The sequence below is a fragment of the Leuciscus leuciscus genome, assembly GCF_965113295.1.
Source record: "Leuciscus leuciscus genome assembly, contig: HAP1_SCAFFOLD_559, whole genome shotgun sequence".
Classification (NCBI taxonomy): domain Eukaryota; kingdom Metazoa; phylum Chordata; class Actinopteri; order Cypriniformes; family Leuciscidae; genus Leuciscus; species Leuciscus leuciscus.
In genome coordinates, this window is record NW_028118180.1 from 5,943 (window position 1) to 33,776 (window position 27,834).

A 27,834-nucleotide genomic window follows, 5' to 3' on the forward strand; every position below is an offset into this window, starting at 1 on the left:
GTTGAAACAAACTGTATTTCTAATTCCTGCACCAGTGATGAATTCCAGTCTTTTTGTTTGAATGTCTGACTGGGACATGACATCATTGATTCAGCATTGATTCAGGGTGAGTTTGGGGCGGGGCTACCGGTTTATTCAACCAACGCCTAGTTTCATAACGCTGCACACCTCTGATATTTATTATTCATTATTTATGCATTTTTATGGCCAGACGAATCTCCTCCAGCAGATTGTCTTTGTTGTTTGTGATGTTTTTTCCAGCGACCTCCATCAGTTTAGTGATCATCTCAGCGCTGTAAGGACCTTGATAGGTCTTATATTTTTTCCTCCACTCCTCAAGTTTATCTGAAGAAACATTAACACACTTAAATCAGAACACAGTTGATATTTCAGTTTTATTCAGGACATTAAGATCATAACTTGCCTCCACAGTTGACCACATTAAAGAGAGGGATGTGGATCACGGTTGGAGTGTTTTGGCCTTTGAACACATAGAAGTCCTTCGGTTTCTCGGAGTGTCCATTGGGAATGTTGACCTCGGGGAAAGGGATCTTTAGTTTCTTGGATGTCTCAGCAGCTTTCGTCACTGTCTGTGGTTGAAAAGCATCACATTATTGTTTGATTAAAAGGGTTGGTCAGACTGTTATAAATAAATATGGTTAGATGATATTTTAAAATTTTAGGACACATTTTAGGTTAGTGTGACCATGGTCACTATGAATGTCATGAGGGGGGAAAGCAGCATTATGCCCCTTTTTACAAGATGTAATATAAGTGTCAGGTGTCCCCAGAATGTGTGAGAAGTTTCAGCTCAAAATACCCCACAGATCATTTATTATACCATGTTGTAAATGCTGATTTTTGAGTGGAAGGAAAACATGCTGTTTTTATAATACAGTTTTTGCCCGTTGCTTGAACACTAAAGACCCATGCTTAGACTAAAGTAACACAACTTGAAGCTTTTGTTACCATACCTCAAACACATGTACCCATACCTTAAACAAAAGCGCTGCTTTGCACTCTAGTTGCAATTCTGCAACACACTTACTCCTTTATACAACACACTTGGTCCTGCATACTACACACTATTTCATACATAAGACACTTCGTTCAAAAATGAAATCTCAGGGTGCCATTTGGAAAACACATGTATCCAAAATACAAAACACATCGGGTTATTGCAACCACTCAAATAAACACATGAAGACACATACTTGCAAAACTGAACACCAATCAGCCAGCTACAAAAAGTTAGTTTTTTTGTTCCAGAGAATCTTGGCCATGGATGGAGCTGCACAGCCTCATGAATTCAATTTCATTGATGAAGCTGGATTCGACCTGAGCAAAACAAGACGACGGGGTCGTAATGTAACTGGCCAAAGGGCAATTGTGCACGTCCCGGGGCAGCGTGGGGGAAATATCACATTGTGTGCCGCCATAAGCCTTCGAGGGCTTCTGCATCATCATGCAAAACTAGGTCCATACAATAGCCAACATATACTCACATTTCTAGATGCTCTCCATAATATAGTTGTACAGAACAGATCAGCCCAGGTTTGTAGTGGTATGGGATAATGTCAGTTTCCATCGGGCTGCTCTGGTCCAGGCCTGGTTCACCAACCACAATCAATTTGAAGTGGTATACTTGCCCCCTTACTCACCATTTTTAAACCCTATAGAGGAATTATTTTCGGCTTGGAGATGGCGCGTATATGACCGCCAACCACATGCCCACATGCCTCTTCTGCAGGCAATAGAACAGGCCTGCGGCGACATTCAGGTGACAGCAATCCATGGATGGTTTCGACATGCAAGGGGATATTTTCCCCGGTGCCTAGCGGGAGAAGACATTGCTTGCGATGTCGATGAGGTCCTGTGGCCAGACCCCAACAGACGGCGGGATCCATGAGCCCACGTATGCACAATTGCCATGATTTTCTGTGTTTACAGAAAAAAATGTTTTCAATTTTTTTTTTTTTTGCTTTATCTGAATTCATGTTACTGCTATGTACAATATTGAGTATAGGCCTATTTGCTTTTTTGGTTGTTTGAAAATGTGCCTCCTGAAAATATGCCTTCTGAATAAACAGTGAAAATCAAAGACTGCAGTGTTTTATATAAAGTAGACTAGTGTGTTCCCTCTGATCTGAAAGTGTATGTATATGATGCAAGTATGTGTCATTTTGTCATCAGAGTTACATTTTGACAAAGGAATGTTAGGTTTTGATAGTAGAGTTTCAATTTGACACAGATGTGAATGGTATATTTCCCAGTGTTGTGTCATGTTTACTTGTGTGTAGAGTTTTGTCACAGTGAGCGAAGTTTTGCAAAATGTGTTCAAGCAACGGGCAAAAACTGTAATAATAATAACTTTATTTTTATATAGCGCCTTTAAAGCAGCTTCTCAAAGCGCTTTACATAATAGAACAAACAAATTAAAATACAACACACACAAGAGAAAACAATAACAATAAAATATAAAATAGAATTTTAAAAAGTCAAGTAAAAGCTAACCTAAAAAAATGCGTTTTTTAAATTAGATTTAAAATTACTTAGAGTCTGTGCATCTCTGATATTTGGAGGAAGTGCATTCGTAAAGCCTAGGAGCATAGGATGAGAAAGCCCCGTCCCCTACAGTACGCAACCGAGTCTGTGGGACTGCCAATAGACCAGCTTGTGAAGAGCGTAAATGACGCTTGGGTGTGTATAGACAGATACTGAGGGGCCAGGCCATGCAGTGCCTTATATGTGAGCTTAAGGATTTTAAAATCCACTCGGAACCTGACCGGGAGCCAATGCAGAGACTTTAAAACGGGTGTAATATGCTAATTTCTCCTGATTCCAGTCAAGATCCTAGCAGCAGAATTTTGTACACATTGTAGTTTGTTAAGTGTGGTTTTAGGAACCCCAGCAAGAAGTGCATTGCAATAGTCAATGCGGGAAAAAACAAAGGTATTAATAAGCCTTTCAGTCACCGAGAGGGATAACATAGAGTGGAGTCTTACCTTTTTGTACATGTATCTTTAAATGCAAATGAGCTGCCGGTCTCAAAACATCTGTTTGGTTGTGATTATATCTCTATCACGGTCACGCTCACGTGACATTGCAGTTCTCGTGAGTATTAAACTAAATTCTCTTTCATGTCTCATTGCGCTTAAACTGTCAAAAACACAGCTGGTTATATCCGTGAACGTAAACAGCAGGGAAAGAAACCGCATGGATCGTGAAAGCCGTGTAATATACATCACCTACTGCGATATATGCTGTTAATATGAATCAAACAACTAAAGAAAAACAGAAAATCCCTCACTGCTCTTGACTGAATAACTTTAGCAGCTTTTATAAGAATATGTTTCTTACTTGAATACTGCTGTTAAATGCTCTGGTGAGGAGATAAACATACAGATAAACTGTGTACACCTCACTGAGGGGCGGAGTCAGTCAGCTGCCATGGGCGGGGCCTATGGCTCACTGAGGGTGGAGTCTATGCTAATAGGGCGGAGTCAGTCATCCACCATGGGCGGGGCCTATGGCTCACTGAGGGCGGAGTCTATGCTAATAGGGCAGAGTCTGGCGGAGTCAGGATTTTTCCTTTAAATGAACCATGATTGAATTCTCTGTGTGTATAATACCTTGAAAGGTTCAGTTTCACTGAAATCCAGTGAAATGATGAGGTCGATGTCTCTCTCTTCTCTCAGCACTGAGAAGTAGGATGAGTTGATAAACAGCCCAGCGTCTATATAGTCTCTCGTCTCACTTTTCAGAAGAGTGGAGGGCACTGCTTTATCTGAGAGATCACAGCATTATTATATTATTCACAATGAATTTCCAGTTAACATCTGTCTATGGGTTTCTGTTCTCACCTTTCATGTTGTGAAGAAAGTCATATTTCCTGCCCCAGATCCACTGTTTCATGCATCCAAAAATACTCGCCCAAAGATCTGTAAAACAAATACAATGGTTCTTAAATTCAGTAAATATTCTGATGTTGTTTTAAATTCTGTGTATGTTTTTAGTTGACTATTATGGTTCTTTAAAGAAAGTTTTTGATGCTTCATTATAGTTTTTTTCAGCTTTAAAGTACATCATTGGAAGTCTAAAGTTCCCTTTCGAGAACGGTCACTTCGTATTGCGTAGCTATATGCAGTGGGGGAAACTCCTTTCCTCAGATTATTGAAGCTTTTATGTAAAACGCATTGCAGTTGCACAGCGAGCATAGAGAGTGACTGGCTCACTCATTGGCTGTGGCTGTTGGCGCACCAATCAGCTACCAGCGCGCCAACACACGTCAGAGACCGCCAAAAAGGGCGTGGCAGAGCCTATAAAATGAGCCCGAATTCACCATTATAGCAGATTTTCTCTACTTCAGCGACAACTTGCGTCTCTGTGTCCTCCGGAAACTTTGAAGCTATCGCCGTCGAAACGAACCTTATTCTGCTAGAACGAGCCTTCGCACAGCGGACTGCGTCGGACAACGAACACGATGACAGCCTCTCATAGCAGCTTATCATGCTCCGGTGGCTGGCCAATTACTAGCAAGGAACGACTTGGTCGTACGGTTCCTAAAGGGAGCCAGGAGGATGAATCCCTCCAGACCTCCTTCTATACCGTCTTGGGACCTCTCCACAGTCCTTGGGGCCCTGAGAGGTCCGCCATTTGAGCCGCTTCAGTCGGTTGATCTCAAACTACTTTCGCTTAAGAGTGCTCTCCTGATGGCACTGGCATCTATCAAGTGAGTGGGAGATCTGCAGGTGCTCTCTGTGAGCCTCTCCTGTTTGGAGTTTGGAATAGGTGACTCCAAAGTCACTCTTAAACCCAAACATGGTTATTACCTAAGGTTCTCTCAACACCGTTTAGAGCACAAGTTATTACACTATTGGCTCTTCCCCCTTCCGATGGGGATGGGGAGGCTAATTTACTTTGCCCTGTTAGAGCTCTGAAGGTCTATTTGGAGCGCTCCGCGTCCTATAGGCAGTCAGAACAGCTCTTTGTCTGCTTCGGTGGCTGATCCAAAGGATCTCCAGTCACGAAGCAGAGGCTGTCCAGATGGATAGTGGATGCCATCTCTCTGGCATACGCCTCTGTGGGTCAGGCTTGCCCCATAGGCACCAGGGCCCATTCGACTAGAGGCATGGCCTCGTCATGGGCGTAGTCCTCTGGTTTTCCTATTCAGGTCATTTGTACGGCGGCCGGTTGGTCCTCGCCGTCCACATTTGTGAGATTCTATAACATGGAGGTCCCTTCCCTGCAGGATAAGGTCCTTTCTGTGTGATTTGACTCGACGAGATCCGGTCTCATCTATGTGGCAGGTCACTGTTCATAAGCACACTATCCCTTACTATGAACCAGCCTTTGGCTCTTTTTGGTCCCTATGTATAATCAGACATGACGGTGTCCGGTTTTATCAGTATATATATATTCATATATGAATTACGGCTTGTTTCTGTGAGCCCAGAGTCCTGGGCTTCAGTTGCAGCCAGTTACTTATGGTGCGGCGTTTTACATTGTGTCCCCACTGCGTATAGCTACGCAATACAAAGTGACCGTTCTCGAAAGGGAACGTACTCGGTTACTAACATAACCTCGGTTCCCTGAGAGTAGGGAACGAGTATTACGTAGCCTGCCGCACTATAGTAACATGGCAAGTTTGTCGCTTCAGTCAATTTAAACCTGCTATAATGGCGAATTCTGGCTTATTTTATAGGCTCTGCCACGCCCTTTTTGGCGGTCTCTTTGGCGCCAACACACGTCAGAGACCGCCAAAAAGGGGCGCCTTCGCCATTGGATGGGCAGTTGCTGCAGCACAGCCAATGAGTGAGCCAGTCACTCTCTGTGCTCGCTGTGCAGCTGCAATGCGTTTTACATAAAAGCTTCAATAATCTGAGGAAAGGAGTTTCCCCCACAGCGTATAGCTACGCAATACCGAGTTATAACTGAGTATGGTTCTTCTGTGGCATCAGTCTGTTAAAACTGGTTTTGTTGAAGCTAATTGGAAGCTTTATGGAATCAACACATTTCAGTTTATGCATTAATCTGGCTATAAAATAAAAAATTAAGTACATTATACAAATCAACACATTGTAAAGAAAGTTCAACCTACCAAAAGGCCAGAAATGACTCAAACCATTAAACAAATCCACAGTATATTGTTTCATATACTGTTTTGCAGCTTCTTTATCAGTGAGATTCAGTTTTTTCTTTTGAAAACTCAGCTGATGTTTGCCTCCAGTGAGCTCTGTGAAAAGAGGAGAACATGATTGAGTTATTTTAATCTGATGCAGATTTGTGTATCTTGTGATAGAATTTTTTGTTGTACAAATTTATGTTTTTGCATATTACTGTTTCATCAATTAGCTTTTTACTGTTTAAATGTTGCTCAAAAGCCATTAAAGATACATTTTCTAGCACACTTTTGCAAAATCTTACCGTTTAGCTTAGTTCTGATCGATTTATCATGAGCAGACGGATCTTTGCCATTCAAAACCGAGAGATTCATGTCCACGAGATCCATGAGCACCTGGAGACATTTGTCGATGGGAGGGGAGTTTGTATTTTCTGAAGAAACACACATTGAACAAACATGAACACAGTGCAAAATGTCTTGAATGCAAGTATTTCCATCCCCAAATCTATGACATTCAGTTATCAGGTGATAATCATCATTATAGCTCACTTTTATTTTTCATCATTTAATGCACAATGAATTGCCTTGAAACTTGAAACACTTGCGTGAAACCAGACTTCATTCGCCCCAATGGAAAGCATATTTACACTGTTTGAATCGCACCCTATCCCCTATATTCAGAAGATAGTAAATGTGTGAACAAGTGACCGATTTCAGCCGCAGTTTCAGAGTCTGTTTATAATGTAGGGGGCGGAGCTTCAGATTCTAGAGAGCATTTGATTGGACAGAAAATCTGATGAAAAGCTGAAGTGCAGAGTGATGTCATCAAAATAATTTTTCCTTATTGCCGGACTTAATCCTTAAATGCGAATTCTGTCATTGTTTTGTAGCTTATAGATAACTATTTGTAGCTTGTAGCTTATAGATAACATATTCATACTAAAAGCCAAAATACTTCAATTTTGATTTCATGGGGACTTTAAAGAGTTTAACTTTTTACTCCGCAGGTATTCATGAACAGATCATTAGACACAAAATAAAGATCTACTTATCAATAAATAAAAGCTGTAACGCCTTACCTTTCCCCAGTTCCTCAACCATCTCCTTTTCGATTAGTGGTAAATGTTTTAAGAACTCTGTGGGGAAAAACCAAATGGAATTAAAGTTTAATTGATGACTGTCAGCTTTTTAAACAGAACTGAATCTTCAGAACAAATGAAGTTGCACCTTTTATTTTTTCGAAGAGTAATTTCTTTTCCTCGTCTTCATTAGCTAAAGTGCTGCCGCACAGAGCTGCAGAAAACACATTTAAGTGTAAGTGTTTACAATAAACAAAAATGTATAAATATAATTAAAAATGTATAATACAACCACCAGCTGGAGTGCCTATGATCTCCACTAGAGGACTCCCTGCTTTCCCATCATGATCTTCAATTCCCATAACCCATTGCTGGGACTCATTATTGTTTGATCATCACTTCCACCTGTGTCTCATTATCTGGTTAAACTCTGCCTATAAGCCCTGTATGTTTACGTACTCATTGCGAAGTCTTGTATGTGTTACACTGTATTTGTGTTATTTCTGGTCTTTCGTCTCATGGTTTTGATCTTCTGCTTGTCTGGATTTTCCTGTATCTTGGACTTGGATTGTTGTGGTTTTGACCCTCGCCTGTTATTTGGTTTACGATTGTGGATTTCCCTCAATAAAGCTGCGTTTGGATCTTCACCCAACTCTCGGAGCAGTACGTAACACTGATGAATAAAATTGTCATCTAAGTGGTGATAAACTGAGAAATTTTGACATATAAGAGGTCATCATACTATAAGAATATCCTGTAAGTTTCAGAACTGAAAACTTCCTTGTTAGTCTAATAAAAGCTTTTATTGACACCAGGCACAGCGAACGACAGGTTTTTCAAAGTGGGGATCGATGACGTCAAAGGGTATCAAACCCCTCCTCCGCAGAAGAAGATCAACGCCTACTTCAAAATTGTTATCCAATCATAGCAGTGGGCGTTTACTTCCAGGTCTTCAATGCGGCACGCCCATAAAAACTGAGCGTTTCACAAGCTAGGCTCAAAACCAGGGTAGAAAATAGCCTATTATTTATTCATTTTGATGTTTTTGAATGTAAAAACCAAGCGAACGTCATAAGTTGACCTCAGACAACAATATAAAAAAATTTAAAAAGGCCAGTTCATGACCCCTTTAAGCAAAAATGATCTTTCCTTTAAATCACTGTGTAATGAAAAGGTTTATTTTGAGAAACGGTGTTGAAATTGCTTTTTAAATGATTTTTCAACATTTCTAATTGTAATATATTTTGACAGATTGATCTCCAGATCAATCCCAGATACTATTGATCTATTTTACACTATTGTATGTATGTTGATATTGTAAATTTGAATAAACTCTCCTGTAACAGAGTTTGTTACCTTGCAGGTACAGCATGTCAATCTCAGGCTGGTTCTTGATCTTACGGCCATTTTCAAACTTGCTGCCAAAGTTGGATGTTTCCACAAACGCTCCAGTGAGGGAATAACCGGCTTCATATGGAGTGATCTCAAACCAGGGGTCTGCAGACAGAAACGTCCATATAACAGCTGACACAAACACATTAACTCTGTCTGTCTTTCTCACACACACACACACACACACACACACACACACACACCTCCATCTTTTCTCTGTTTGCATTGCTTGTCGATCGCTGTGTAGATTGGAAACGGGTCTTTACTCTTCTGGTCCCACTGATCTGAGAGTGTGTGTTCGTCTATCTGAAGAGAATAATATTTCTGCTGCTGTTATTTATCATGTTGGTGTTGGAGAGACCTGAGACAATTTTTTCAGTCACAAACAAGCTCAAGTGAAAAGTAAAAAATAAACCTGCTAGGAACTTTTTTTTTTAAACAAATCCTAAATTCAGATTTTCAATGGTCTCAGACTTTTGAACCACAGTGCATGTGGATTTGCAGTAGTTTATAATCAGAAGAATGTTACAGTATTGCAGTGGTTCCCAAACTTTATAGATTAGTGTACCCCCTCTCTTCCACTTAGACTGCAGTCATACCTTTTCCATTAAGGGACAATGCAGGTGAAACTCGAAAAATTTGAATAACGTGCAAAAGTTCATTTATTTCAGTAATTCAACTTAAAAGGTGAAACTAATATATTATATAGACTCATTACATGCAAAGTGAGATATTTCAAGCCTTTATTTGTTATAATTTTGATGATTATGGCTTACAGCTATGAAAACCCCAAATTCAAAATTAGAATATTGTGAAAAGGTTTTCATAGCTGTAAGCATTTATCATCAAATTATGACAAATAAAGGCTTGAAATATCTCACTTTGCATGTATAATATATTAGTTTCACCTTTTAAGTTGAATCACTGAAATTAACTTTTGCACGATATTCAAATTTTTCGAGTTTCACCTCTATTGCCCCCTAAATTGATTTAATTTTTTTTTTTTCCTTTATGAATAACTTTATAAAATACATAGTTTTAAATAAAAAATGTTCATTGGCAATTTAAATATGCAATGATGATAAAAACGAAGTGATGCTTTTAAATATTAAACTAAAACTGCAGGTAGGTGGCAGTAAGTCACTTTCTTAATGAGCAAGTCATTCATTCATTCTGTAACAAAGCAACTAGCTGTATTTATGAATGAATCATTGACTCTCACGATTCGTTGAAATAAGCATACAAAATGCAGAGTCTTGCCGTTTATTTAATTTTAATTCGACCCTAACATCAAAACTGAGCATGCATTTCTAGCGGGCAAAATACCGTAAATAGATGGCATCCAATCAAATAACCTCATCTTTTGCAGACAGTTTGGGAACCACTGTATTGTTCCGTGGCCATTATCAACACTCAAATCAATACTAAAAATAACACTTTTTAAGACTAAATAGTTTTGACTGAATTTTTTACAGACCTCTTTCACAGTTGCCGTAACGAACATCACTGCCCAGACGTCAGTCAAGCTGAATATGTCTTTCTCTTTGTAATATTTCTTCAGTTTGGCAAAAGCATCTCCCCAGCTGACTGCAGGACCGCTGAGTCTCTGGATGATCTTGTCTTTCACAGTCTCTAGTTTGGTGGACCAGTCTGGCTCCTGATATAAGGAGGCCATGCACCTTCAGAAGAACAACATATGCTCTCATTTATGACATTCAACCTGTGTGTGTGTGTGTGTGTGTGTGTGTGTGTGTGTGTGTGTGTGTGTGTGTGTGTGTGTGTGTGTGTGTGTGTGTGTGTGTGTGTGTGTGTGTGTGTGTGTGTGTGTGTGTGTGTGTGTGTGTGTGTGTGTGTGTGTTTGTACCAGGTGGATCCAGAGACTCCGCTGAGATAAAGCACACAGTCCAGAAGACCTGTTTTCTGGAGTTGATCCAGGGATCCCAGCAAACCCACCATGGCTCTTGCTCCTCCTCCAGATCCCAGTAATGCAATGTTTGGCACTTTGTTCTGAAATGCACATGGTTTATATGACCAAACACTTGATGTTCATCAGCTACAACACCATTTATAAATATCCAAGCAGATAAACAAAGTATAATATTACCTCACTGCAGGTTATCTTAAGTTTCTTCATGCTTTGTAGAACATCATTTCTCCTTCTGGCGACAAACTCCTCCTCGTTCTTATTCAGAGAGTGTCCGATTCTCACCGAACCACTGCAGCGACAGACAGACCAGTGATGAATTTATACAGGCATTTTATATATTTTAGAAAAGTTATTGTCAGAATTATCCAGTTTGTAGACGTTAATTGTGATGCAATACGGTACTTATATATATAATGAAGTGCACAGATTTAATCACAGGAGTCTGAGCAGAATTACCTTTCCTGGGGTTTAGATCCTCCCATCTATAAAACAACAGAGTCAAATGTTAAAATTAAAATCTATCATTCCAAAACTAATAGAGATTGAAAATCAACTACATTTCTTTTGAAAAAATTAGTCATAGCTTAAATGTCAATTATTAAGCCACAGTTTTGTGCTGGTAACTTTAAAACATATACTCACTGTTCTTGTATAGTATAAAATCCTGAGCCTTCACCAGCGACTCTCAGATCAGACAGAAGAGGCTCTTTTATACTTATAGGACTCTGAAACTAAAGTCTAGATGTGTTGAGGAACCTGAACTCCAGAGAATAGATGTGTTGAGGAACCTGAACTCCAGAGAATAGAACGTTTTCAGTGTAATTCCCATGGGCGTGGAGGGTGGGGTTTACATATCACGTCTAAATGCAAAGCTTATACTGTATTTGAACTATATGGAGGGGTGAGCAGATGAAATGAAATCAGAAACAGATTAAATAAAATTAAAAATAACTTTTTGGTTGGTTTTGCTGTGTTGTGGAGACATTACCTCTGCATCTAACATTGCAAAACATATTTACTAGTATTGAGGTGGGATACGGGTAAGACGGGTTTGTGGGTGCGATTAGGGAAGGTTCAACAGAGTAATTAGATGTAATTACAGAGATAAAGTACAGCTCATTCACATAATGCATATAAAATAATAATACATATAATGTCCATTTTCTATGTGATTTTACTTGCTTGTACATATTTATATTTGACACGTAGCCTATATTGATTTTGGTGTGTGATTTTGGCTTGTATGTGGCTAATCATCGATGTTTGTTACTATTAAAAAACACCATTTAAAATAGTTTTGAATGAATGCTTTTCCAAGAGATGTGTGATGTTTTGCATGGTGTGTGTGTGTTTTGTGTGTAGAGTTTAGAAAAATGGAGCCAGGCATAGTTTCAGAAATTGTGTTTAGATAATAGGCTATTAACAGATGCAACTTTTGATTTGAATAATGTATTAGTAAACGTATTAGATTAAGAGTAAATAAGATGAATACATGCTTTAGAAGCACTGATCATTGTTAGTTCATGTTAATGTTACAGTTTTCACAATTGCTAAGACACTCGACTCCGTTCTCTGCACCGAAACACATTTGCAGAGTAAATCAAAAGTTCAGGCAGTTATTGCAAATTTCATGCACTCTTTTTGCAAATCTCTAAACACGTATTTTTTCAACACCCGAATGTTAAAGCTACAATATGTAATTGTTTTCGCCGCTAACCTCTTACAATAACAAAGGCGTACGTTGATGACACGTAAGCAGAATTATGGAACTTGTCGTCAAGCTGATTGGATAATGTTTATGGATGAGTGAATACATTGATGTTTTTAACATGAACTGTGGTATGAAGCAGGGCACGAGTGCTAATAAGAGACAGATATCAGCACAACACGCGAGTCCCACGGATATAAAGGACTAAGGACATTTCATTCTACCGAACTACACGCAAGTGCTGTATTAATATACCCTGGTAATCCAGAGTTCTTGCGAGAGCACAAGTTGAATTTGCTCAGCGAGTTACTCTGGTGTCGAGTAATGATGCTCATTAAATATGCCCCTCGAGCTGAGCTGCACCAATCACATCGGGTTATCTGATATAGGCGGGCCAGAGGCGAGATAAACAGATGATGACAGCGCTGTGACGCTGACAGCTTTTAGATTTAGGTCTGGATTTCCAGGCTATGTGTTTTGTGTGTAGAGTTTAGAAAAATGGAGCCAGGCATAGTTTCAGAAATTGTGTTTAGATAATAGGCTATTACAGTTTTTGCCCGTTGCTTGAACACATTTTGCAAAATTTCGCTCATTTGTGCCAAAACTCTACACACAAGTAAACATGACACAACACTGGGAAATATACCATTCACATCTGTGTCAAATTGAAACTCTACTATCAAAACCTAAACTCTGCTATCAAAACCTAAACTCTGCTATCAAAACCTAACATTCCTTTGTCAAAATGTAACTCTGATGACAAAATGACACATACTTGCATCATATGCATACACTTTCAGATCAGGGGGAACACACTAGTCTACTTTATATAAAACATACAGTCTTGGATTTTCACTGTTTATTCAGAAGGCATATTTTCAGGAGGCACATTTTCAAACAACCAAAAAAGCAAATAGGCCTACTCAATATTGTACATTGCAGCACTGTGCATTGCAGTAACATGAATTCAGATAAAGCAAAAAAATAATAATAATAGAAAAAACACAATATATTATAAACACAGAAAATCATGGCAATTGTGCATACGTGGGCTCATGGATCCCGCCGTCTGTTGGGGTCTGGCCACAGGACCTCCCGCCGTCTGTTGGGGTCTGGCCACAGGACCTCCCGCCGTCTGTTGGGGTCTGGCCACAGGACCTCCCGCCGTCTGTTGGGGTCTGGCCACAGGACCTCCCGCCGTCTGTTGGGGTCTGGCCACAGGACCTCATCGACATCGCAAGCAATGTCTTCTCCCGCTAGGCACCGGGGAAAATATCCCCTTGCATGTCGAAACCATCCATGGATTGCTGTCACCTGAATGTCGCCGCAGGCCTGTTCCATTGCCTGCAGAAGAGGCATGTGGGCATGTGGTTGGCGGTCATATACGCGCCATCTCCAAGCTGAAAATAATTCCTCTATAGGGTTTAAAAATGGTGAGTAAGGGGGCAAGTATACCACTTCAAATTGATTGCAGTTGGTGAACCAGGCCTGGACCAGAGCAGCCCGATGGAAATTGACATTATCCCATACCACTACAAACCTGGGCTGATCTGGTCTGTTCTGTACAACTATATTATGGAGAGCATCTAGAAATGAGAGTATATGTTGGCTATTGTATGGACCTAGTTTTGCATGATGATGCAGAAGCCCTTGAAGGCTTATGGCGGCACACAATGTGATATTTCCCCCGCGCTGCCCCGGGACGTGCACAATTGCCCTTTGGCCAGTTACATTACGACCCCGTCGTCTTGTTTTGCTCAGGTCGAATCCAGCTTCATCAATAAAAAATTAATTCATGAGGCTGTGCCGCTCCATCCATGGCCAAGATTCTCTGTAACAAAACAAAACAACATATTACTGTACTACAGTGCTACACATACAGAACTCTCACCCCATCACACAGGTACCTGTGTAGCTCTCCGAATGGATCCATGTGGTACTGATATGGTACATATTCAGCTGCTACTGGATTTCACCAATACTGGATTGTAAATGTAAAGGACAGTTACACTTACCCGTACATATTCAGCTCGAAGTCCCACTGTTCCTCTCAAATGGGACCCTGTAGAGCTGCTTCATGGTGATGTTGTGTTTTCCCAAGATGCGTCTGATGGTGGTGATGCTCACATGGTTTATGTGGTTGAACACTTGCCTGTCTGCAAGTATTTTCTGTCGTAGCTGGTGGAGACGGATGGCATTGTCTGCCCTCACTAGGTCCACAACGGCAAGTTCCTGCTGTTGTGTGAACAGGCGTTGGCGTCCTTACCCCCGAAGATCTTCTAGTCATTCTAGAGAAATACAACCATAAATTGTCATCGGTTTGCTTCTTTTTCTTAAAGTACTTTACTGTATATACTGTATCATCCACTGTACTGAAACATCTCAATATACTGCAAGTAATCATGGTATGTTTCACAAAAACTACCACTTTGGCTGCAAAAGGAGCATTAGCACCCTGCAATACCCTGTACACGTGATGTGGTAATGTGATATACTGTAGTACAGTGCTGTAAATACCATCTGAGTAGAGTAGAAGGTAGAGAGGTGAAGACATACCTGTTTTCTAGTCGGAATGTTCTTATTACAGATGCCACTGTGAAGCGGCTTAGATGTGGGTGGACTCTCTGCCCAGCTTCCCTCATAGTCAGGCCATGGTTGATGACATGGTCCACCAAAGTTGCTCTTATATCATCAGAAATAGGGGTCCGTGCATGGCCTCTTCGACCTTGACCTCGTCCTCCTCGTCCTTGCAACTAGAGTGCAAAGCAGCGCTTTTGTTTAAGATATGTTTAAGGTATGGGTACATGTGTTTGAGGTATGGTAACAAAAGCTTCAAGTTGTGTTACTTTAGTCTAAGCATGGGTCTATAGTGTTCAAGCAACGGGCAAAACCCGCAAAGTTCAGCACCAGATCCGACCCGTCACCCGTGATAATATCAAAATTAAATCCGCACCCGCCCAGACCCATTAATATTTGGCCCGTTACCCGACCCGTGCCCGCGATAAACCACACAGGTGACGCGTTTATGTAACAACATGTAAGGGTGCGCTGCCAATAACGCACCTAAAAGCTGTCACAAAGAACTTGGAAAAGTAATGATTATTAATAGGCCTATGTCAAATATATCAATGAGACATTTCAATTGTTTATTAATAAGCAAGTGTTTTCTGTGTCAAAGATGACGATGCTGACTCGCGATCTTCGCAGTAGTGAACGCGCCAGAGAGAAATGCACATTTCATACGGATTATAAGCAGAGAACAGTCTGTTTTCTTTCGTTTTGAATTGTTTTGTTTAAAAGTACACATTTTATGCTTTCTATTTCTCAGGTCTGTGAGGCAAGTAGCTTATACGTTGAGTTTCGGTTCATTTAAGTTCATCAGTTCACACGCGGGCGCCTCCGGCCGTGTCCTGATTATATTGCATGCCTGCTATATTTACTTCTTATTTATTAAATCCAGGAATTTGGTAGATGAAACATTGATTAAAATTAAGATACAATTAATACAAAACGAAATTCACTTTAAAGAAAGGCTGAACAAACTTAATGAAGTGGTCAAAATCATGTCTGCCCACTCCATTTGTCTCCCGATATTCGGGATCATCTTATCTTATTCATGCTTTTCACTTTTCATATAATCAACATGAAATATATAAACAACTTATATTATTTTATTTAAACATGAATATGAAACTAAATCGTTTTTTAATGACTGGGCTACAACACATAGGCCTATTAGCCTACAGTACAGAGAAATTGAATGTCGCAACTTGGTCGGACTAAAAGGGGAGAAAAAAATTAAATTGGGTCGATCCTAAATTGACAGGGTCGGTCGGGTTACGGCAAACAAGAATATTTTTAAGGATGGCCTGACTAAAACACATATTTGCATATGTGTAATGCTGGTAATTTAGACATACAAATATTGCACATATTTTTCATCCGCTACCCGCCCACAAGGACTTCATTATCCGCCCGCATCCCCGCCCGTGAATTTTAGGAATGTCAGAATCCACCCGTTTTAGCCACTTTTATGCGGGTACCCGCGGATACCCGTGGGTACCCGACCCGTTGCAGGACTCTAAGCCAGGCTACGGTTTCGTCTCCTTCTGAGTCTGTTACAAGGAAAACCATGGCAGCTTCCCATCACACGGGACCTTCTCTCTCTCAAATGCAAGGCCGTGTTTGGCACCCAGATCCAACTCGTCTTCAGCTCTGGGTTTGGCCCTTTGGTCCAGATCATAGTTAATGGATTGTGAACCAGCAGTAGTGAACACTACCGGCAATGCTAGGGCTCCTTCAACATGACAACTTTATGCTGCTCATTGGAGGATATTTTCTTATTATCCAATTTGTGAATCAGTCTATTCATCTGGCTGCTTTTCAATCTTATTTCAATCACTCAGATACAGATGGGGGAGGTATCATCTTCTGTGTCTTCTATCATGTCCTGTACAAGCTTTAAAGTACTATGTTAAAGGAATACTTCACCTCAGGAAAGATGAATGTGTATTTAAAATTGGTCATTTATGTAGAAGAAATGTGAAATTATTTTTGAATTTGGAGCTTTCTAGACTGAGAAAAGCCAGAAAATGTATTTTTGGCTTATGTGGATGAAAGACAACAACTCCCAGAATGCACTTGCTTCGCTGCCCAAGGAGGCCACTCCCAAGCCACGCCTACCGGTAAGAGAGCGCAGTTTAAAACAAAAAGGCTTGGCTACTAGTGAGTCTCCGTGACGAGTCTGAGGGGCGCGGGAGAACGGCGCGAGGCCGGTGGCGGGATTACTGATGAGCCGGTCTCGAATCTCTAACGGAGGAGCGGGAATTTTCTTAGCAATGTTAAAACGCACATCAACCGATCACTTGTTTAGCGTTCATGTAAACACTACATTCAGATTCACCAATCAGAATGAATTCAGTTAGATTGAAACAAAAGGTGTGCATGTAAACAATGAATGGCGACTGCAGAAAGCAAAAGCCGAATCCCGGACATTTTGGACGATCTCGACGGCCGGACATGTCCGGGAAAAAGAGGATGGTAACCCCTACCACTCAGCTTTCTCCACAGAACAAGAGCCTGTTAGCTTAGCTTCCAAAGATGGCTGACACTATGTGTACATTCTGTGAGTGAGATCCCTCTATGGGCGGGTTGAAAACATGCGGGACAGCTCCTCCTACTGGCTGGAGTCTCTCGCCTCTGGACAAAAGAGCCTCTGATGATGATAAATGACGATTTTTGCGTCATCGGAGGATTTTTCCAGACAAAAAATACATAAATCTCTCGTCTCAGGGGGACATGAGGGTGGAAAGCACGGTAATTCAGTGCTAGTTAATTCACGGTAATTCACAACTAGTGCTTTGTACTGCCTCTGGCGGTCAGGAGGAATTCACAGAACCACAGTTACATACGTAACTAACGTTTCCCTACCTACGACCCGAGATGCTGGGAAAGACTCCCGCCTCCGCATGACCCTACAGGACAAGCACTTTGGAAAATGGATGTAATGGATGGATGGATGGATATACATTTCTGTGAGGGTTCTAGTCCTCCCTGTCTCTGCCGCTCTTCTTTCCCCACCAATTCTTGGGGAAACATTTTTGATCCATGTTTCCAGACAAAATCATTCTGAACCAATATGATTTAATTTCATTGTAAATATTCTGCTAAATTTTCAATATAATTTCTGCAGAAATGCACAGAGTTGATCATCATTCTGATTTCGGTTGTAGCCAAAACTCGTTATTGTGGTGCATTGTGGGATTGAATGAGTGGACTCAATATAACGTCCACTATGGTTTCGGACACTACAAATGGCTGTCCCCTCAAATAGCGCCCTATTTGAGGGTATAGGGGGCGATTTCAGATTCAGCCAGAGACTAAAGACCTGACAAGACACACCTGTGAACATGATTAAACAATGAACCAATGACAACACATGACAAGGGGGGCACATGGCAGGATCACACAGGGCAAGGGAATCACATGACAAGACAGGAAACATGACTGTGACTAAACTGCTAAATAAGACGTGAAACAAAAAACAAAACTAGACATAACATGTTTTGCAGATGGTAAAGTATGAATGACAAAAGTGTTCTTATATTTTGGGAAATGTGGTCACTGAATGCATTTTGTGTGAAAGCAATGAAAATTGATTCACAGATTGGTCCTGTTTCGTTGAATGTGTGAAGAGTTTTGGAAATGGGACTACAGATTATGTTAGCAAGTATGTTAGCAATTGAAAAAAACAATTGTAAATATTGTCATTCCAAGCAGAGAATTGTGGACTTTGTCGCCCTCTTGTGGACATCAAATCCATTGTCCATTATCATTTCATCTTCACGTTTTGTCCTTTATATAGGCCTACATTATATATAATATAATATAATTTCTGTGTGTGTGTGTGTGTGTGTGTGTGTGTGTGTGTGTGTGTGTGTGTGTGTGTGTGTGTGTGTGTGTGTGTGTGTGTGTTTCTGTGTGTTTCTGTGTGTGTGTGTGTGTGTGTGTGTGTGTGTGTGTGTGTGTGTGTGTGTGTGTGTGTGTTTCTGTGTGTGTGTGTGTGTGTGTGTGTGTGTGTGTGTGTGTGTGTGTGTGTGTGTGTGTGTGTGTTTCTGTGTGTGTGTGTGTTTCTGTGTGTTTCTGTGTGTGTGTGTGTGTGTGTGTGTGTGTGTGTGTGTGTGTGTGTGTGTGTGTGTGTGTGTGTGTGTGTTTCTGTGTGTGTGTGTGTTTCTGTGTGTTTCTGTGTGTGTGTGTGTGTGTGTGTGTGTGTGTGTGTGTGTGTGTGTGTGTGTGTGTGTGTGTGTGGGCTGGGTGGGGCTTTCTGGGATAGTCCTAAAATGGTTCAGGTCATACTTAGATGGGAGAGGTTATTATGTGAGTATAGAAGACCATAAGTCTGAGTGGACATCCATGACATGCGGAGTCCCTCAAGGCTCAATTCTTGCGCCACTCCTGTTCAACCTGTATATGCTCCCAATGAGCCAAATAATGAGAAAGAACCAAATTGCTTACCACAGCTATGCAGACGACACACAGCTGTACTTAGCCCTATCGCCTAATGATTACAGCCCCATTGACTCCCTGTGCCAATGCATTGATGAGGTCAACAGTTGGATGTGTCAAAACTTTCTTCAATTAAACAAAGACAAAACTGAAGTTATTGCGTTTGGAAACAAAGATGAAGTTCTCAAGGTGAACGCATACCTTCACTCTAGGGGTCAAACAACTAAAAATCAAGTCAGGAATCTTGGTGTGACACTAGAGTCAGACCTTAGTTTCAGTAGTCATGTCAAAGCAATAACTAAATCAGCATACTATCATCTGAAAAATATTGCAAGAATTAGATGCTTTGTTTCCAGACAAGACTTAGAGAAACTTGTGCATGCTTTCATCACCAGCAGGGTGGATTATTGTAATGGACTCCTCACTGGCCTTCCCAAAAAGACCATAAGACAGTTGCAGCTCATACAGAACGCTGCCGCCAGGATTCTGAGCAGGACCAGAAAATATGAACATATCACACCAGTCCTCAGGTCTTTACACTGGCTCCCAGTTAGATTTAGGATTGATTTCAAAGTATTATTACTGGTATATAAATCATTCAATGGCCTAGGACCTCAATACATTGCAGATATGCTCACTGAATATAAACCCAACAGATCACTCAGATCATTAGGATCATATCAGCTAGAAATACCAAGGGTTCACTCTAAGCATGGTGAGTCTGCTTTTAGCTATTATGCCAGCCACAGCTGGAACCAGCTTCCAGAAGAGATCAGAGGTGCTCCTACAGTGGTCACATTCAAATCCAGACTCAAAACACTTCTGTTTAGCTGTGCATTTACTGAATGAGCACTGTGCCGCTGTTCGTCCGACTGTTTGTACTGTACTGTATTTCATTTTATTTTTCTAAACTGTTTTAATTATTCTTGTTTCTTTTTATTATTTTAATTTCTTCTATGTAAAGCACTTTGAATTGCCATTGTGTATGAAATGTGCTATATAAATAAACTTGCCTTGCCTTGCCTTGCCTTGTGTGTGTGTGTGTGTGTGTGTGTGTGTGTGTGTGTGTGTGTGTGTGTGTGTGTGTGTGTGTGTGTGTGTGTGTGTGTGTGTGTGTGTGTGTGTGTGTGTGTGTGTGTGTGTGTGTGTGTGTGTGTGTGTGTGTGTGTGTGTGTGTGTGTGAGAGAGAGAGAGAGGCCGCACCAAACACTGAATGTCCAAAATACTAGAGTTTGAGTTTGTACACTTGAACTCTGGATTGTCCAATCAGCATCCAGGACCATAACTGTCAGTTTCATAATAATGAGCATTTGTGCTGTTTGATATCAAATGACCAGGACAAAACCTTATTTTAAGACAACGATTTATTAATAAATGTATTGGAACAGAAGCAAAGTAATACAATATTTTAATCAACAATCATAGTTGTAATTCAGTCTGTGTTATGGTATTATACGGATCAGCTGCATTAAAACAAACAGTGAGGACACCTCTGATATTTATCATTCATTATTTGTGCATTTTTATGGCCAGACAGATTTGCTCCAGCAGATTGTCTCTGTTGTTTGTGATGTTTTTTCCAGCGACCTCCGTCAGTTCAGTGATCATCTCAGCGCTGTAAGAACCTTGAAAGGTCTTATATTTTTTCCTCCATTCCTCAATATCATCTGATGAAACATTAACACACTTAAATCAGAACACAGTTGATATTTCAATTTTATTCAGGAAATTAAGATTTTAACTTGCCTCCACAGTTGACCACATTAAAGAGAGGGATGTGTATCACGGTTGGAGTGTTTTGGCCTTTGAACACATAGAAGTCCTTCGGTTTCTCGGAGTGTCCATTGGGAATGTTGACCTCAGGGAAAGGGATCTTTAGTTTCTTGGACGTCTCAGCAGCTTTCTTCACTGTCTGTGGTAGAAAAGCATCACATTATTGTTTGATTAAAATGGTTCGACAGACTGTTATAAATAAATATGTTTAGATGAAAACCCATGCACTTATTTTTAAATTTTAGGACACATTTTAGGTTAGTGTGACCATCACTATGAATGTCATGAGGGGGGAAAGCAGCATTATGCCCCTTTTTACAAGATGTAATATAAGTCTCAGGTGTCCCCAGAATGTGTGTGAAGTTTCAGCTCAAAATACCCCACAGATCATTTATTTTACCATGTTGTAAATGCAAATTTTTAAGTGGAAGGAAAACATGCTGTTTTTGTACATGTATCTTTAAATGCAAATGAGCTGCTGGTCCACTTTCCAGAAGAGGGCGGAGCCTTTACAGCTCGTGCAAAAAAATCTAAACGTCTGTTTGGTTGTGATTATATCTCTACCGCGGTCACGCTCACGTGACATTGCAGTTCTCGTGAAAGTTCTTTCATGTCTCATTGCACTTAAACTGTCAAATACACACAAGGTCATGTCAAAAACAGAGTTCACAAACACAGCTGGTTATATCCGTGAATGTAAACAGGGAAAGAAACTGCATGTGTATATTAGATCTGTGTATTAAAGTGAAAGCAGTGTAATATACATCACCTACTGCGATATATGCTGTTAATATGAATCAAACAAAAGAAAAACAGAAAATCCCTCACTGCTCTTGACTGAATAACTTTAGTAGTTTTAATAAGAATGTTTCTTACTTGAATACTGTTAAATGCTTTGGTGAGGAGATAAACATGGCGGACTGTGTACAGCTCACTGAGGGGCGGGGTCTATGCTAATAGAGCGGAGTCAGTCAGCTGCCGTGGACGGGCCTATGGCTCACTGAGGGGCGGAGTCTATGCTAATAGGGCGGAGTCAGTCAGCTGCCGTGGACGGTTGGTCCTATGTGGTCCTAACCCTATAGAAAGCCTAAGTCCCTCCCCTTCCGGTGGACCACCATGGGACCTTATTTCGGAAAAATATTGTATGGTAGTCAATGGCGAGAGACAACAAATATTTTGATCTCGTTTGAATTGTGCCCTGAATTACACATATGATGTTTGTCAATTTAAAAGATACATTTTAAAGTCAAGAAAGTCGCAGTTTGATGTAAAACTGTTGAGGTATAAGACTGTGAAAATACGTAATTACAAAGACTACAAACCCAAAAGGCGCACATGTGACGTCATACCTTTTCTCTCAATGAATGAAGCTAACTTTGCTGAAGCTAACGTCTGTCAGTTTTTCTATAGTCTTACATTATAATCGTAACGTTACGCCGTCTGGAAGAACGAGATGAAACGCTCTAAGGTGACAGCCATGTTGGTGACGTACATAGTGCGAGACGAGAGATGTAGTTCATTGAGCGATTTTCACATAAAACTAAATGTTACTCTTCTGTTTTATGACAAACTGCGACTTTCTTGACTTTCATAATTATCTTTTAAATTGGCAAACATCATATGTGTAATTCAGGGCACAGTTCAGACGGAATAAAAAGATAAGTTGTCTTTCGCCATTGACTACCATACATATTTTTTCCGAAATAAGGTTCCATGAGTCGGAAGCGGAGGGGAGGGACTTCGGCTCTCTATGGCTCACTGAGGGCGGAGTCTATGCTAATAGGGCGGAGTCAGTCACCCATTGTGGGCGGGGCCTACGCATATGTGCCATAACATTGCATAGAAACTACAAACGCCTTATTCTGAGACACTGCTTAAAGGGATAGTTCACTTCACAGAAAACGAACAGTATTTATATCATTTTTACCTCTTGTACACAGCCACGTCCAAGTGATCTGAGGGCGCGGGCGGGTATAGATATATACACTAGATGTCGCCTTGGCTACTGCAGTTCATTGGAACGAAACCGTAGCCAAGGCGACATCTAGTGTATATATCTATACCCGCCCGCGCCCTCAGATCACTCGGACATGGCTGTGTACAAGAGGTAAAAACGATATAAATACTGTTCGTTTTCTCACACAAACCGCTCGTTTCGTGTCTTAGGCCATCAGTGTGTACTTACGATGGGGAATTGTTTAATTTGGACGATGGGGAATTGTTTTAATTTGGACTCTGTGCATGCTCTTTGAGACAGTGACCATAGACCTGCATTATATGACTGACAGACAAGAACGGTTTGACCTAAAAATATCAAAATTGAAACTACTGCGGAAACAAAGACACCTACATCTTGGATGCCCTTGAGGTAAGCTAAAACATACCAAAATTTAATTTCAAAGTGAACTATCCCTTTAAATCAGTGGTTCTCAACTCCAGTCCTCGGGACCCGCTGCTCTGCACATTTTGTATGTCTCTCTTATCTGACACACTCAAATCAGTTCATGGAGTCTCTCCTGACGAGCTGATGATCTGGTTCAGGTGTGTTAAATAAGGGAGACATACAAAATGTGCAGAGCAGCGGGTCCCGAGGACTGGAGTTGAGAACCACTGCTTTAAATGATGATTTCTAACAGATTTTTCCTTTAATTAACCATGAGTGAATTCTCTGTGCGTATAATACCTCGAAAGGATCACCTTCACTGAAATCCAGTGAAATGATGAGGTCGATGTCTCTCTCTTCTCTCAGCACTGAGAAGTAGGATGAGTTGATAAACAGTCCAGCGTCTTCATAGTCTCTCGTCTCACTTTTCAGAAGAGTGGAGGGCACTGCTTTATCTGAGGGATCATAGCATTATTATATTATTCACAATGAATTTCCAGTTAGCATCTGTCTATGAGTTTCTGTTCTCACCTTTCATGTTGTGAAGAAAGTCATATTTCCTGCCCCAGATCCACTGTTTCATGCAATCAAAAATACTCGCCCAAAGATCTGTAAAACATACAGTGGTTCTTATATTTAGTAAATATTCTTTTTAAATTCTGTGTATGTTTTTAGTTGACCATATGGTTCTTTGGAGAAAGTTTTTGATGTTTAATTATAGTTTAAGCTTTAAAGTACATCATTGGATGTCTAAAGGTTCGTCTGTTAAAACCGGTTTTGTTGAAGCTAATTGGAAGATTTATGGACTTCAACACATTTCAGTTTATGCATTAATCTAAAAAAAAAAAAAAAAAAGTACATTATACAAATCAACACATTGTAAAGAAAGTTCAACCTACTAAAAGGCCAGAAATGACTCAATCCTTTAAACAAATCCACAGTGTATTGTTTCATATACTGTTTTACAGCTTCTTTATCAGAGGGATTCAGGTTTTTCTTTTGAAAACTCAGCTGATGTTTGCCTCCAGAGATCTCTGTGAAAAGATGAGAATATGATTGAGTTTTTTAATCTAATGCAGGTTTGTGCATCTTGTGTTAGAGTTTAGTTTACCATTTAAATGTTGCTGAAAAGCATACTTTTTTTTTGCACAGTTTTGCAAAAATCTTACCGCTCAGCTTAGTTCTGATGGATTTATCGTGAGCTGACGGATCTTTGCCATTCAAAACCGAGAGATTCATGTCCACGAGATCCATGAGCACCTGGTGACATTTGTCTATGGGAGGGGTGTTTGCATTTTCTGAAGAAACACACATTGAACAAACATGATCAGTGCAAAATGTCTTGAATGCAAGTGCTTTCCATCCCCAAATCTATAACATTCAGTTATCAGTTTGATCACATGCTCCGCTCTGTGCTATCGTGTCTCTGGACCGGAGCTGCGGTGGTTCGTGTGACACTAACGTGAAACCAGACTTCATTCGCCCCAATGGAAAACACTGTCCCTATCCCCTAGGTGCCATTCACCATGTAGACAATAGCAAATGTGAGAACAAGTGACCGATTTCAGCCGCAGTTTCAGCATCGGTTTATAATGTAGGGGGTGGAGCTTCAGATTCTAGAGAGCATTTGATTGGACAGAAAATCTAAGGTGAAACTGAAGTGCAGTGTGAGGTCATCAAAATAATGAATCCATGTTGGCGGAAGTGAGAGACTAAGTGTTGAAAGATAATATCTTTAAATGCGAATTGTCATTGTTTTGGAGCTTAACAGTTTCTAAAGTTTCTAACAGTCTGTTACATATTCATACTATAAGCCAAAAGACTTAAAAATGATTTCATGGGGACTTTAAAGAATTACAAATTTTACTCCGCAGGCATTCATGAACAGATCATTCGACACAAAATAAAGATCAACTTATAAATAAATAAAAGCTGTAATGCTTTACCTTTCCCCAGTTCCTCAACCATATCCTTTTCGATTATTGGTACATGTTTTAAGAACTCTGTGGGGAAAAATCAAATGGAATTAAGTTTCAATTGATGACTGTCATCTTTAAACAAAACTGAATCTTCAGAACAAATGAAGTTGCACCTTTTATTCGTTCCAAGAGAAACTTCTTTTGCTCGTCTTCATCAGCTAAAGCGCTGCCGCACAGAGCTGCAGAAAACACATTTAAGTGTAAAAAGTGTTTACAATAAACAAAAATGTATAATATTTATAAATATTAATTTGAGTAATTTCTGGTTTTTCGTCTAATGGTTTTGATTTTCTGCTTGTCACTGCATTTGGATCTTCACCCAAGTCTCGGAGCAGTACGTTACACTGATGCATAAAATTGTCATGCAAAAATTATAAGGTTTATGTTGATAAGCAGCACCTCAGTGTGTTGGTGAAATTGCTTTTAAAATGATTTTTCAATAATTCTAATTGTAATATTTAGATTTGAAAGACCTTATCGCCAGATCAATCCCAGATACTATTGAATCATTTTAGACGATTCAGTGTATAAAGGAGAATCTGAATATAAGTTGATATAATAAATATGAATAAACTCTCCTGTCACAGAGTTTGTTACCTTGCAGGTACAGCATGTCAATCTCAGGCTGGTTCTTGATCTTACGGCCATTTTCAAACTTGCTGCCAAAGTTGGATGTTTCCACAAACGCTCCAGTGAGGGAATAACCGGCTTCATATGGAGTGAACTCAAACGAGGGCTCTGCAGACAGAAACACGTCCATATAACAGCTGACACAAACACATTATCTGTCTGTCTTTCTCACACACACACACACACACACACACACCTACCTCCATCTTTTCTCTGTTTGCATTGCTTGTCGATCGCTGTGTAGATTGGAAACGGGTCTTTACTCTTCTGGTCCCACTGATCTGAGAGTGTGTGTTCGTCTATCTGAAGAGAAAAATATTTGTGGAGCTGTTATTTATCATGTTGGTGTTGGAGAGACCTGGGACAATTTATTCAGTCACAAACAAGCTCAAGTGAAAAGTAAAAAAAAAACCTGCTAGGAACTTTAAAAATAATAATCTGATTTTCAATATGGTCTCAGACTTTTGGACCACACTGCATGTAGATTTGCAGTAATCAGAATGTTACAGTAATGTTTCCCCTGTGCTTCAGGGTCCTTGGCCATTATAAACACTCATATCAATACTAAAAATAGCACTTTTTAAGACTGAATGTGAGCAGCTCTTTAATATCATACATCATTGAGTGTTGTGTTATGAATAGTTACAGACCTCTTTTACAATTGACGTGACGAACAACGCTGCCCAGACGTCAGTCAAGCTGAATATGTCTTTCTCATAGTAATATTTCTTCAGTTTGGCATTGGCATCTTCCCAGCTGACTCCAGGACCGCTGAGTCTCTGGATGATCTCGTCTTTCACAGTCTCTAGTTTGGTGGACCAGTCTGGCTCCTGATATAAGGAGGCCATGCACCTTCAGAAGAACAACATATGCTCTTATTTATGACATTCAACCAGTGTGTGTGTGTGTGTGTGTGTGTGTGTGTGTGTGTGTGTGTGTGTGTGTGTGTGTGTGTGTGTGTGTGTGTGTGTGTGTGTGTGTGTGTGTGTGTGTGTGTGTGTGTGTGTGTGTGTGTGTGTGTGTGTGTGTGTGTGTGTGTTGTACCAGGTAGATCCAGAGACTCCGCTCAGATAAAGCACACAGTCCAGAAGACCTGTTTTCTGGAGTTGATCCAGGGATCCCAGCAAACCCACCATGGCTCTTGCTCCTCCTCCAGATCCCAGTAATGCAATATTTGGCACTTTGTTCTGAAATGCACATGGTTTATATGACCAAACACTTGATGTTCATCAGCTACAACACCATTTATAAATATCCAAGCAGATAAACAAAGTATAATATTACCTCACTGCAGGTTATCTTAAGCTTCTTCAGGCTTTGTAGAACATCATTTCTCCTTCTGGTGACAAACTCCTCCTCGTTCTTATTCAGAGAGTGTCCGATTCTCACCGAACCACTGCAGCGACAGACAGACCAGTGATGAATTTATACAGGCATTTTATATATTTTAGAAAAGTTATTGTCAGAATTATCCAGTTTGTAGACGTTAATTGTGATGCAATACGGTACTTATATATATAATGAAGTGCACAGATTTAATCACAGGAGTCTGAGCAGAATTACCTTTCCTGGGGTTTAGATCCTCCCATCTATAAAACAACAGAGTCAAATGTTAAAATTAAAATCTATCATTCCAAAACTAACAGAGAAAATCCATTGCAAATCAACTGTTCAGTTCTTTTGTGAAAAGATTAGTCATACCTCAAATGTCAATTATTAAGCCACAGTTTTGTGCTGGTAACTTTAAAACATATACTCACTGTTCTTGTATAGTATAAAATCCTGAGACTTCACCAGCGACTCTCAGATCAGACAGAAGAGGCTCTTTTATACT

At 40.3% G+C, this 27,834-nt stretch overlaps 2 protein-coding genes across 2 annotated transcripts; both read right to left on the reverse strand.

The window, feature by feature from the left end:
* LOC309491787 (cytosolic phospholipase A2 gamma-like) lies at nucleotides 1–27,834 on the reverse strand. Its single transcript, XM_082190817.1, has 16 exons — nucleotides 27,761–27,834; nucleotides 27,564–27,589; nucleotides 27,285–27,396; nucleotides 27,045–27,187; nucleotides 26,651–26,852; nucleotides 26,201–26,303; nucleotides 25,968–26,108; nucleotides 25,484–25,549; nucleotides 25,338–25,394; nucleotides 24,561–24,689; nucleotides 24,291–24,425; nucleotides 23,923–24,000; nucleotides 23,692–23,846; nucleotides 20,982–21,147; nucleotides 20,726–20,902; nucleotides 1–168 (listed from the first exon to the last, which is right to left on the reverse strand). Exons 2-15 carry the CDS (start codon nucleotides 27,587–27,589, stop codon nucleotides 20,745–20,747), a joined length of 1,671 nt encoding a protein of 556 aa, XP_082046943.1. The 5' UTR covers nucleotides 27,761–27,834; the 3' UTR covers nucleotides 1–168; nucleotides 20,726–20,744.
* LOC309491786 (cytosolic phospholipase A2 gamma-like) lies at nucleotides 160–11,225 on the reverse strand. Its single transcript, XM_082190816.1, has 16 exons — nucleotides 11,165–11,225; nucleotides 10,979–11,004; nucleotides 10,700–10,811; nucleotides 10,460–10,602; nucleotides 10,073–10,274; nucleotides 8,799–8,901; nucleotides 8,560–8,700; nucleotides 7,352–7,417; nucleotides 7,204–7,260; nucleotides 6,427–6,555; nucleotides 6,101–6,235; nucleotides 4,690–4,771; nucleotides 3,864–3,982; nucleotides 3,633–3,787; nucleotides 425–590; nucleotides 160–345 (listed from the first exon to the last, which is right to left on the reverse strand). The coding sequence occupies exons 2-16, from the start codon at nucleotides 11,002–11,004 to the stop codon at nucleotides 188–190; spliced, it is 1,794 nt and encodes a 597-aa protein (XP_082046942.1). The 5' UTR covers nucleotides 11,165–11,225; the 3' UTR covers nucleotides 160–187.

Bases quoted from the DNA above. Each gene is read 5' to 3' on its own strand.
- LOC309491786 (XM_082190816.1), bottom strand. From the start codon at position 11,004: ATGGGAGGATCTAAACCCCAGGAAAG. The intron at 3,788-3,863 runs GTGAGAACAGAA...GTGATCTCTCAG, and splicing joins CTTTCTTCACAACATGAAAG to ATAAAGCAGTGCCCTCCACT. The intron at 346-424 runs GCAAGTTATGAT...ATGTTTCTTCAG, and splicing joins TAATGTGGTCAACTGTGGAG to ATAAACTTGAGGAGTGGAGG.
- LOC309491787 (XM_082190817.1), bottom strand. From the start codon at position 27,589: ATGGGAGGATCTAAACCCCAGGAAAG. The intron at 27,188-27,284 runs GTAATATTATAC...TGTGCATTTCAG, and splicing joins TTAAGATAACCTGCAGTGAG to AACAAAGTGCCAAATATTGC. The intron at 24,001-24,290 runs GTAGGTTGAACT...TATGTTTTACAG, and splicing joins GAGTCATTTCTGGCCTTTTA to ATCTTTGGGCGAGTATTTTT.